Source organism: Nerophis ophidion, linkage group LG16 (genome assembly GCF_033978795.1).
Source record: "Nerophis ophidion isolate RoL-2023_Sa linkage group LG16, RoL_Noph_v1.0, whole genome shotgun sequence".
NCBI lineage: Eukaryota > Metazoa > Chordata > Actinopteri > Syngnathiformes > Syngnathidae > Nerophis > Nerophis ophidion.
Window position 1 is genome coordinate 44,299,088 of NC_084626.1, and position 13,525 is coordinate 44,312,612.

At 36.3% G+C, this 13,525-nt stretch overlaps 1 protein-coding gene across 1 annotated transcript; it reads right to left on the minus strand.

Annotated features, from left to right (window-relative positions):
• Positions 1–3,546: 3,546 nt before the first annotated feature.
• On the minus strand, positions 3,547–11,715 carry msx1a (muscle segment homeobox 1a). The gene is made up of 2 exons (XM_061875281.1): positions 11,291–11,715; positions 3,547–9,881 (listed from the first exon to the last, which is right to left on the minus strand). The coding sequence occupies exons 1-2, from the start codon at positions 11,634–11,636 to the stop codon at positions 9,460–9,462; spliced, it is 768 nt and encodes a 255-aa protein (XP_061731265.1). The 5' UTR covers positions 11,637–11,715; the 3' UTR covers positions 3,547–9,459.
• Between the last annotated feature and the right edge of the window lie 1,810 nt (positions 11,716–13,525).

The window sequence follows — 13,525 nt, forward strand, 5'->3', positions numbered from 1 at the left end:
AAGAAGAGCAGAGTTTTCTGCTTACCAATGCAACAACAGTCCCTTTTATGCCATAAATAAAGTTCATTTGCAGCACCCGGGTTCATGTTGAGCAATGGAGAACTGAATAGTATTTATAAACCCCGTTTCCATATGAGTTGGGAAATTGTGTTAGATGTAAATATAAACAGAATACAATGATTTGCAAATAATTTTCAACCCATATTCAGCTGAATATGCTACAAAGACAACATATTTGATGTTCAAACTCATAAACTTTATTTTTTCTGCAAAAAATAATTATCTTAAAATTTCATGGCTGCAACACGTGCCAAAGTAGTTGGGAAAGGGCATGTTCACCACTGTGTTACATCACCTTTTCTTTTAACAACACTCAATAAACGTTTGGGAACTGAGGAAACTAATTGTTGAAGCTTTGAAAGTGGAATTCTTTCCCATTCTTGTTTTATGTAGAGCTTCAGTCATTCAACAGTCCGGGGTCTCCGCTGTCGTATTTTACGCTTCATAATGCGCCACCCAGGTCTGGACTGCAGGCGGGCCAGGAAAGCACCAACACCCTTTTACTACGAAACCACGCTGTTGTAACACGTGGCCTGGAATTGTCTTGCTGAAATAAGCAGGGGCGTCCATGTTAACGTTGCTTGGATGACAACATATGTTGCTCCAAAACCTGTATGTACCTTTCAGCATTAATGGTGCCTTCACAGATGTGTAAGTTACCCATGCTTTGGGCACTAATGCACCCCCATACCATCACAGATGCTGGCTTTTAAATGTATCAATTCTACACACCATTATATTACATTAGATTATATTTTAACTGCAGAATTATAAATACAATTATAAATACAACTATAATAATTACATTAAATGTATTAAATACATAAACCAAATAAATGAATAATAAATCAATAATAATACATTAAATAATTAAATGTATCAATTCTACAAACCATTGTATTACATAAGAGGATATTGTACCTGCAGAAATGTATAAATACAATTATAAATACAGCTATAATACTTAAGTTAAATGTATTAGATGAATAAATTAAATGAATAAATAAATATATTAAATAAATAAATAAATAATAATAAAACAATAAATACATTAAATACATTTAATAATTAAATGTAACAATTCTACAAAGTAAATGTATTAGATGAATAAATTAAATGAATAAATATATAAATAAAATAAATAAATAATAAGTACATTAAATAAATTAAATAATTAAATGTATCAATTCTACAAACCATTATATTACATTACATGATATTTTACTTGCAGAATTATAAATACAATTATAAATACAACTATAATAATTAAATGAAATGTATTAAATACATTAATTTGATAATAAATGAATAAATACATACATAAATAATAATAAATAAATTACATTATTAAATGTATCAATTCTACAAACCATTATTTTACATTATATGATATTTTATCTGCAGAATTATAAATACAATTATAATAATTAAAATAATTAAATGTATCAATTCTACAAACCATTACATAACATATAGATACAACTATAATAATTAAATTAAATGTACTAAATACATTGATTAAATTAATAAAAAAAAAATACATAAATTAAATAATTAAATGTATCAATTCTACAAACCATTACATAACATTAGATAATATTTTACCTGCAGAAATGTATAAATACAATTATAAATACAACTGTAATGATTAAATTAAATGTATTAGATACATTAAATAATTACATTAATTAATTAAATAAAAAATAATAAAAAATAAATTAAATAATTAAATGTATCAATTCTACTAACCATTATATTAGATGATATTTTACCTGCAGAATTATTAATACAATTATAATAATTAAATACAATTTATTAAACAAATTAATTAAGTACATTAATTTAATAATGAATAAATAAATACATAAATACATAAATAATAATAAATAGATTAAATTATTAAATGTATCGATTCTACAAACCATTGTATCATAATTAGACAACATTTTACCTGCAGCATTATAATACAACTGTTATAATTAAAAAAATAAATGTATCAATTCTACACACCATTATATTAGATGATATTTTACCTGCAGAATTATAAATAAAATTATAAATACAACTATAATGATTAAATTAAATGTATTAGATACATTAAATAATTACATTAATTAAATAAATAAAAAAATATAAAAAATAAATTAAATGATTAAATGTATCAATTCTACAAACCATTATATTACATAAGATGATATTTTACCTGCAGAAATGTATAAATACAATTATAAATACAACTATTATGATTAAATTAAATGTATTAGATACATTAAATAATTACTTTAATTAATTAAATAAATAAAACCCAAAAGGGAATAAGCGGTAGAAAATGGATGGATGGAAAAATAATAAAAAATAAATTAAATAATTAAATGTATCAATTCTACTAACCATTATATTAGATGATATTTTACCTGCAGAATTATAAATACAATTATAAATACAGCTATAATAATTAAATACATTAATTTAATAATACATACATACATACGTACATAAATAATAATAAATAATAATAAATACATTAAATTATTAAATGTATTAATTCTACAAACCATTATATTACAATTATATGACATTTTACCTGCAGAACAATAATCATTCTAATAATTGTACATCATGTTTTATACAAACCATGATTATAGGAACTTATAAAATGTTGCTATTTTTAGATCAGTGTTCCTCTCACATATGTATATAAATGATGATATATATGTTTTTATATGCATGTATATATAGCAAGCTACAGGGAAAAAGAGGATTGTGTAGTCAAACAACAACAATCGTCTCCATTATCTGCTAAATCACGTTGAGTATTTGTGCTGCAGGACACAACCAAAGACAGAATAATCATCATATTTGTCGTCCGTCTCGATGCGAGCTTGTTATCTTCAAAATAACCCACTTGGATTGTAATGGCTGACGACTTGTTGAGCTGCAGAAGAAGAAGAAGCGCGTGCTTCCTGCCGCTGAAAGACATCAGCTCGTCATCTTGGCAGGAAAGCGCCACCGTCCATGTCCCCCGTTGCCATTATTTTAGGAATGATACAAGTTGCCTGCAGCTACAGCCTCCATGGAGCCAGCAGGCCTCCTCCGTCCGTCTGCACGCCTGCAATTACTACTTGCACTCCCTGTCAGACCGGCATGAGGGGGAATTGCTGCGCGCTCTGTAATTTTGCAACACTCTTCTTAATGGCCGGACTTTTTACACGCCTAATGACACATCCTCACATTTATTATCAGTGGTTTCAAGTCCGTGCAACCCCCCAACCCCCCCTTAAACAGCACATGATCCCACCCCTAAACTCCGCTGGCGCCAACAAAATCTGGGTTAGTGGTCTGCAAGCAATGGGCAACAGCTGTAGCAATACATTCCTCCAAACAACATGTGACAAGGTGGCATGGCGGACGCTGCCGGGCATGAGAGAAAAAAGTACGTTTGATAGCAAGCAAATCAATGTGAGGCACAAGGAATCCACCAGCAGATGCAAAAGAATAAACAATTTATTAAGTTATGTCACAAATATAGTCATAATATAAAAGGAGGATATTTTGTCCAAAATATACATTATTTTACAGTACGCCCTTGCAAAGGGGATCATTACAACAACAGTGCTGTTTTTTTTCTTTCTTGGTCTTGTTTAAATGCTGTTGTTTTTCATATTTACAAAGAGCACTTTTTAGTCCGACATCATTCTTCTCACAAAGATCAGCAATATTCTTGTTTGCAGAACAAGATGTCGTTTTTTTTTTGGAGGGGTTTGGGTCTTTTGATTTTGTCAGGGTTATGGAAAAAAAAATACAGTTGTCCACTCTAGTGGACGCTTTGGGAGGTTAAAATGTCAACAATGGGTCCGTTTTGTTCAAGTTCTCTATGACAGCAGCACTCGGGTGTTTTTATTATATTTAGTTTTCTGAAAAAATAGTTCTGTTATGTAAATGAAAAATGTCCACTGCAGTGGACACGTTAGAAGGTAAAAAAATGTTTTTACGCTTGTCCAAGATCCTCTATTTAACAAGAGCACTCTCTTCTTTTTATAAGTATATTTGATTTTCTGCAAAAATAGTTCTGTTATGTAAATGAAAAATGTCCACTGCAGTGGACACATTAGAAGGTAATAAAAATGTGTTTACGCTTGTCCAAGATCCTCTAATTAAAAAGAGCACTCTCGTGTTTTTATTAGTATATTTAATTTTTTGCAAAAATAGTTCTATTATGTAAATGAAAAATGTCCACTCCAGTGGACGCGGTAGGAGGTAAAAAAAAAAAAAATGTGTTCACACTTGTCCAAGATCCTCTATTTGACAAGAGCACTGTAGTGTTTTTATTGTTATGTTTATTTTATGCAAATGTCCACTGCAGTGGACACATTAGAAGGTAAAAAAAAAAAAAAATGTGTTTACGCTTGTCCAAGATCCTCTATTTAACAAGAGCACTCTCTTCTTTTTATAAGTATATTTGATTTTCTGCAAAAATAGTTCTGTTATGTAAATGAAAAATGTCCACTGCAGTGGACACGGTGGAGGTAAAAAAAAAATGTGTTCACGCTTGTCCAAGATCCTCTATTTGGCAAGAAAACGCTCATGTTTTTATAATTATGTTGCATTATCTACAAAAATAGTTCTGTTATGTAAATTAAAAATGTCCACTTCAGTGGACACGGTAGGAGGTAAAAAAAAAAAATGTGTTCACGCTTGTCCAAGATCCTCTATTTGACAAGAGCACTGTAGTGTTTTTATTATTATGTTAAATTTTCTGCAAATGTCCACTGCAGTGGACACGGTAAGAGGTAAAAAAAAATGTGTTTACGCTTGTCCAAGATCCTCTATTTAAGAAGAGCACTATAGTGTTTTTATTATTGTGTTTAATTTTCTGCAAAATTAGTGCTGTTATGTAAATGAAAAATGTCCACTGTAGTGGACACGTTAGGAGGTAAAAAATGTGTTTACGCTTGTCCAAGATCCTCTATTTGACAAGAGCACTCTCGTGTTTTAATTATTGTATTTAACCGTCTGCAAAAATAGTTCTATTATTTAAATGAAAAGTGTCCACTGCACTATGTGTTTACGCTTGTCCAAGATCCTCTATTTGACAAGAGCACTGTAGTGTTTTTAGCAAAAGTAGTAGGTAAATGAAAAATGTCCACTCCAGTGGACATTTTTGGAGGTTAAGAATATTGTTGACACTTGTCTAAGATCCTCTATTTAACAAGAGCACGGTAGTGTTTTTATTATCATATTTAATTTTGTGCAGAAATTGTAGGTCCTGCGATGAGGTGGCGACTTGTCCAGGGTGTACCCCGCCTTCCGCCCGATTGTAGCTGAGATAGGCGCCAGCGCCCCCCGCGACCCCGAAAGGGAATAAGTGGTAGAAAATGGATGGATGGATGGATGGATGGAAATTGTAGGTGAATGAAAAATGTCCACTACAGTGGACACGTTAGGAGGTAAAAAGATGTCTTTTACGCTTGTCCAAGATCCTCTATTTGACAAGAGCACTGTAGTGTTTTTATTATCATGTTTAATTTTCTGCAAAATAGTTAGTAAATGAAAAATGCAGTGGACACATTTGTAGGTAAAAAAAAAAAAAGTTTACATTTGTCCTAGATCCTCTATTTAACAAGAGCACTGTAGTGTTTTTATTATTATGTTTAATTTTCTGCAAAAATAGTTCTGTTGTGTAAATGAAAAATGTCCACTGAAGAGGACACGTTAGGAGGTTAAAAATAATGTGTTTATGCTTGTCCAAGATCCTCTATTTTTAATAAGAGCACTGTAGTATTTTTGTTATTATATTTCATTTTCTGCAAAAATAGTTCTGTGCAAAAATGTCCACTGCAGGAGGTTAAAATATCACGGTGAAGAATCTTTTTTTCACACTTGTCCAAGATCCTCTATTTAACAAGAGCACTGTAGTGTTTTTATTATCATATTTAATTTTCTGCAAAAATAGTTAGTAAATGACAAATGTCCACTGCAGAGGACACTTAAGGAGGTTAAAATGTCACGGTAAAGGATCTTTTTTGACACTTGTCCAAGATCCTCTATTTGACAAGAGCTCTCTATTTTTTTTTTTTTTATTGTTGTATTTAATTTTCTGCAAAAATAGTTCTGTTATGTAAATAAAAAAGTGTCCACTGCAGTAGATGCATTAGGAGGTAAAAAAAAAAAAAGTGTTTATGCTTGTCCAAGATCCTCTATTTGACAAGAGCCCTCTAGTTTTTTTTTTTGTATTTAATTTTCTGCAAAATTAGTTCTGTTATGTAAATGAAAATGTGTCCAATGCAGTGGAAGTGTTAGGAAGTCAAATATATTTACGCTTGTCCAAGATCCTCTATTCGACAAGAGCACTCTAGTGTTATAATTATTGTATTTAATTGCCTGCAAAAAATAGTTACGTTCGCTGCAGTGGACACTTTTTGACACAGTAAAGATCTGCCACTTTTTTGACACTTGTCCAAGATCCTCTATATGACAGGAGTGCTTTGTTTTTTTGTTTTTTTTGTTATTATATTTAATTTTGTGCAAAAATAGTCCTGTTATGTAAATGAAAATGGACGCATTAGGAGGTAAAAATGTGTTCACGGTTGTCCAAGATCCTCTATTTAACAAGCGCCCTCTCGTGCTTTAATTATTGTATTTAACTGTCTGCAAAAATAGTTCTGTAATTTAAATGAAAAGTGTCCACTGCAGTGGACGCTTTAGGACGTAAAAATGTGTTTACCCCTATCCAAGATCCTCTATTTGACAAGAGCACTGTAAGGTTTTTATTATTATATTTAATGTTTTGCAAAAAATAGTAGGTAAATGAAAAATGTCCAATGCAGTGGACACGTTAAAAGGTAAAAATAAATAAATTGTTTACGCTTATCCAAGATCCTTTATTTAACAAGAGCACTGTAGTGTTTTTATTCCATCCATCCATCCATTTCCTACCGCTTTGGGGTCACAGGGAGCGCTGGTTAATTTTCAGCAAAAATAGTTAGTAAATGAAAAATGTCCACCACAGAGGACACTTTAGGAGGTTAAAATGTCACAGTAAAGGATCTTTTTGACGCTTGTCCGAGATCCTCTATTTGACAGGAGCACTCTCGAGTGTTTTTTTTTTAACTGTATTTAATTTTAATTCCGTGCAAATGAAAAGTGGACACTGGCAGTGGACACTTTATGTCAGGGAAAAGATCTGCCACTTGTCCAAGATCCTCTATACGACAAGAGCACTGTTGTGTTTTAATTATTGTATTCAATTGTCTGCAAAAAATAGTTACGTTCGCTGCAGTGGACACTTTTTGTCACAGTAAAGATCTGACACTTTTTTGACACTTGTCCAAGATCCTCTAAATGACAGGAGTGCTTCGTTTTTTTGTTTTTTTTTGTTATTAAATTTAATTTTGTGCAAAAATAGTCCTGTTATGTAAATGAAAATGGACGCATTAGGAGGTAAAAATGTGTTCACGCTTGTCCAAGATCCTCTATTTGACAAGAGCACTGTAAGGTTTTTATTATTATATTTAATGTTTTGCAAAAAATAGTAGGTCAATGAAAAATGTCCACTGCAGTGGACACGTTAAAAGGTAAAAAAAAAATAGTTTACCCTTGTCCAAGATCCTCTATTTAACAAGAGCACTGTAGTGTTTTTATCCCGTCCATCCATCCATTTCCTACCGCTTTGGGGTCACAGGGAGCGCTAGTTAATTTTCAGCAAAAATAGTTAGTAAATGAAAAATGTCCACCACAGAAGACACTTTAGGAGGTTAAAATGTCACGGTAAAGGATCTTTTTGACGCTTGTCCGAGATCCTCTATTTGACAGGAGCACTCTCGAGTGTTTAAAAAAAAAAAAAAAAAAATCGTATTTAATTTGAATTCCGTGCAAATGAAAAGTGGACACTGGCAGTGGACGCTTTATGTCACGGAAAAGATCTGCCACTTGTCCAAGATCCTCTATACGACAGGAGCGCTTTGGTGTTTTAGATTTAATTTTCTGCAACAAAAAAAAATAGTAAGTAAATGCAAAATGTCCACTACAGGCCTTTAGAGGTGAAAATATGTTGATGTTTTTACACTTAAGTGTTTTTATTCTATTTAATGTTATGTAAAAAATATGTCAATGAAAAATGTCCACCACAGAGGACACTTTAGGAGGTTAAAATGTCACGATAAAGGATCTTTTTGACGCTTGTCCAAGATCCTCTATATGACAGGAGTTCTTTGTTTTTTTGTTTTGTTTTTTTTGTTATTAGATTTAATTTTGTGCAAAAATAGTTCTGTTATTTAAATGAAAAGTGTCCACTGCAGTGGAAGCGTTAGGAGGTAAAAATGTGTTTACGCTTGTCCAAGATCCTCTATTTGACAAGAGCACTGTAAGGTTTTTATTATTACATTTAATGTTTTGCAAAAATAGTAGGTCAATGAAAAATGTCCACTGCAGTGGACACGTTAAAAGGTAAAAAAAAAAAATTGTTTACGCTTCTCCAAGATCCTCTATTTAACAAGAGCACTCTCGTGTTTTAATTATTGTATTTAACTGTCTGCAAAAATAGTTCTATTATTTAAATGAAAAGTGTCCACTGCACTATGTGTTTACGCCTGTCCAAGATCCTTTATTTGACAAGAGCACTGTAAGGTTTTTATTATTATGTTTAATTTTCTGCAAAAATAGGTAAATGAAAAATGTCCACTGCAGTGGACATGTTAAAAGGTAAAAAAAAAAAAGGTTTACGCTTGTCCAAGATCCTTTATTTTACAAGAGCACTCTCGTGTTTTTATTCCATCCATCCATCCATTTCCTACCGCTTTAGGGTCACAGGGGGCGATGGTTAATTTTCAGCAAAAATAGTGAGTAAATGAAAAATGTCCACCACAGAGGACACTTTAGGAGGTTAAAATGTCACGGTAAGGATCTTTTTGACGCTTGTCCGAGATCCTCTATTTGACAGGAGCACTCTCGAGTGTTTTTTTTTTAACCGTATTTAATTTTAATTCCGTGCAAATGAAAAGTGGACACTGCAGTGGACGCTTTATGTCACGGAAAAGATCTGCCACTTGTCCAAGATCCTCTATACGACAGGAGTGCTTTGGTGTTTTAGATTTAATTTTATGCCTTTAGAGGTGAACATATTCTGATGTTTTTACACTTAAGTGTTTTTATTCTATTTAATGTCATGTAAAAAATATGTCAATGACAAATGTCCACTGCAGTGGACGTAGAGCCCGTCCAAGTTCTTCTGTGTAAAAGGAGTGTTTTAATTTGATCCCTTTTTAAATTGGGCTCTGACGTTTATGAACGCGTGAGGGGAAGAGTGTCCCTTTTTCCTGGAAGAAGACGCATGTGGTTTTAGGAACTTACTGGCCAAGTGGGGGTCCTCCGTGCTGAAAGTCCCGAGTGTCCCCCCCCCAGTCAGGCCAGGTGGTACATGCTGTATCCCACGTGCGCGGCGTACAGTCCCACCGGGGACACCGGCAGCGAGTGCCGCTGGAAGGCGTGCGAGGCCGCGTAAGAGGCCGGGACGTGCGCGCCGTGCAGCGGGAAGGAAATCCCAAAAGCGGGCGGCAACATGGGCTTGGCTGCCATTTTCAGTTTCTCCAGTTCGGCCTCCTGCAGCCGCTTGGCCTTGGCCCTGCGGTTCTGGAACCAGATCTTGACCTGGGTCTCGGTCAGGCTGAGGGAGCTGGAGAACTCGGCGCGCTCGGCGATGGAGAGGTACTGCTTCTGCCGGAACTTGCGCTCCAGGGCCAGCAGCTGGGACGTGGTGAAGGGCGTGCGCGGCTTCCGGTTGGTCTTGTGCTTCCGCAGCGGACACGCCGGGGGACTCAACCTTCCTGCGGGACAAAACACAGTCCTGTCGGTCAACGGAGCAGCGGAGACGCGCGTAACGCGTGCGTCAGGGCGACGCAGGCCGCGCGTAACGCGTGCGTCAGGGCGACCCTCTTCGCGCGCGTATAGCTCAGTGCCAGCAACTTGAGGGTTCCAGGTTCGATCCCCACTTCCGCCATCCTAGTCACTGCTGTTGTGTCCTTGAGCAAGACACTTTAACCCCCGGTTTCACCCACACTGCTTTAAGTGTAACTTATGTCAAGCGCAGAAAAGCGCTATATAAAAAAAATTCACTTCACTTTACTTCACTCAACGCATGCGCAAGGGCGACGCATGCCGCGCGTGGCGCGTGCGTCAGAGCGACCCAGGCCGCGCGCGTTATGACGACGCAGGCCGTGCCTAACGCGTGCGTCGGGGCGATCCAGGCCGCATTGTAAGCCGGTATAGCTCGGTTGGGGGAGTAGCCGTGCCAGCAACTTTGAGTCTCTAGAGAAAAGCGCTACATAAAAATAATTCACTTCACTTCACTCAGCGCCTGCGCAAGGGCGACGCAGGCCGCGCGTAACGCGTGCGTCATGGCGACCCAGGTCGCGCGCGCTATGACGACGCAGGCCGCGCCTAACGCGTGCGTCGGGGCTCGGTTATAGCTCGGTTGGTAGAGTGGCCGTGCCAGCAACTTGAGGGTTCCAGGTTCGATCCCCACTTCCGCCATCCTAGTCACTGCCGTTGTGTCCTTGGGCAAGACAATTTACCCGCTGCTTTAATTGTAACATATATTCTCACTATGTAAAGCGCTTTGAGTCACTAGAGAAAAGCGCTATATAAAAATAATTCACCTCACTTCACTCAACGCCTGCGCAAGGGCGACACAGGCCGCGCGTGACTCGTGCGTCAGGGCGACCCAGGTCGCGCGTGTTATGACGACACAGGCCGCGCGTAACGCGTGCGCCAGGGCGACCCAGTTCGCGCGCGTCTGGGACTAGCAGAAAAGTGCGTAGCGCGTGCGTCAGGGCGACCCAGGCCGCGCGCGTCAGGGGCGAGCAGAGCCGCGTGTAGCGTGTGCGTCAGGGCGACCAAGGCCGCGCGTAACGCCTGCGTCGGGGCGATCCAGGCCGGTATAGCTCGGTTGGTAGAGTAGCCGTGCCGGCAACTTGAGGGTTCCAGGTTCGATCCCCACTTCCGCCATTCTAGTCACTGCCGTTGTGTCCTTGGGCAAGACATTTTACCCACGCTGCTTTAGATGTAACTTAGATATTGGGTTTCACTATGTAAAGCGCTTTGAGTCACTAGAGAAAAGCGCTATGTAAAAATAATTCACTTCACTTCACTCAACGCCTGCGCAAGGGCGACCCATGCCGCGCACAACGCGCGCGTCAGGGGCGAGCAGAGCCGCGCGTAACGGCGGCAGACTTACGAGGAGGCGTCGGGGAAAAAGTCTGCATCCAGGACGTCGTCTCCTGGCCGTCGGGACTCCCGGGCTTGACCAGCGCGTCTTCCGGCAGGTTGATGACGGAAAAAGAGGAGCTGCTGATGGGCGTCGCGTCCAAGCCCCCGAAGCGGATCCCCAGCCCGGCTCCGTCCGGCGAAGGCGCCTCTCGGCTGGGCTTCCTGTCCGCCATCAGAGCCTCCACGCTGAAGGGCAGGATGGAGACTTTGGGCTTGCCGGCGTCCTCCAGGCTGGTCTGCATGGCGACGACCTGCGCCGAGGGCGGATCTTCAGTCTTGGTCACGGCTGACATGCACGGCGACGATGGGGCCATGCAGGGGCGGACGATACTTGTCGGAAAGAGAGCGAGTCGACGGGAGGAAGCAAGCTGCGTCAAAGTGTCGGCGTCCTCATCTTTGTGGGCAGCGCAGAGAGCAGAGCGCCGCTTTAAAGGCAGAAGTGGGGAGGGACGGCAGCCAATCACAGAAGACTTGGGAGGGACGGAGGACCAATAGGAACACATCTCTCTTTTTTTCCCCCTTCTGGGATACACTTTCAAATAAAGTCACACAACAGACAACTTGTACTATTGTCATCATCGTTTTGGAGTACAAATATCATCTATAATCTTACAACTTGTACTATTGTCATCATATTTAACATTTTAATAGAAATATAATCTTACAACTTGTACTATTGTCATCATATTTGCCATTTTGATAGAAATATAATCTTACAACTTGTACTATTGTCATCCTATTTACCATTTTAATAGAAATATAAACTTACAACTTGTACTATTGTCATATTTTTTACCATTTTAATAGAAATATAATCTTGCAGCTAGTACTATTGTCATCATTTTCACTAATTTAATAGAAATATAATCTTACAATTTTCCCTATTGTCATCATATTTACCATTTTAATACAAATATAATTTCACAACTTGTACTATTGTCACCTTTTTTACTATTTTAATAGAAAAATAATCTTACATTTTTCACTATTGTAATCATATTTACCATTTTAATACAAATATAATCTTACAACTTGTACTATTGTCATCATATTTGCCATTTTGATAGAAATATAATCTTACAACTTGTACTATTGTCATCCTATTTACCATTTTAATAGAAATATAAACTTACAACTTGTACTATTATCATCATGCTTACCATTTTAATAGAAATATAATCTTACAACTTGTACTATTGTCATCGTTTTCACTATTTTAATAGAAATATAATCTTACAATTTGTACTATTGTCATCATATTTACCATTTTAATTGAAACATAATCTTACAATTTGTACTATTGTCATCATATTTACCATTTTAATACAAATATAATCTTACAACTTGTACCATTGTCATATTTTTTACCATTTTAATAGAAATATAATCTTGCAGCTAGTACTATTGTCATCATTTTCACTAATTTAATAGAAATATAATCTTACAATTTTCACTATTGTCATCATATTTACCATTTTAATTGAAATATAATCTTACAATTTGTACTATTGTCATCATATTTACCATTTTAATAGAAATATAATCTTAGAATTTGTACTATTGTTAATCTTACAATTTGTACTATTGTCATCATGGTTATCATTTTAATCGAACTTGTACTGTTGTCATCATGTTGACCATTTTAATAGAAATATGATAAATAATCTTACAGCTTGTACTATTGTCATCATGTTCACCATTTTAACAGAAATATGATGTATTGTCTTACAATTTGTACTATTGTCATCATTTCACCATTTTAATACAAATACATTCTTACAGCTTGTACTATTGTCATCATAATTACATCCATCCATCCATCCATCCATTTTCTACCGCTTATTCCCTTTTGGGGTCGCGGGGGCGCTGGCGCCTATCTCAGCTAATTGTAATGAAAAATGATCAATTATATTACAACTTGTACTATTGTCATCATTTCACCATTTTAATACAAATACATTCATTGTCATCATAATTATAATTGTAATAGAAATATGATCAATCATATTACAACTTGTACTATTGTCATCATCATCATGTAATATAAATATGAAATATAATCTTTCTTACACCACCCAAATATATAATACATATATTGATAACAACTACTGCATTTTATATTATTCACTCTTTTATTACAGGCAAATGATTTGCCATTTGCCGCATTTTAAAATTTTATTTCTAAAAACTTCCCTGGATTTAA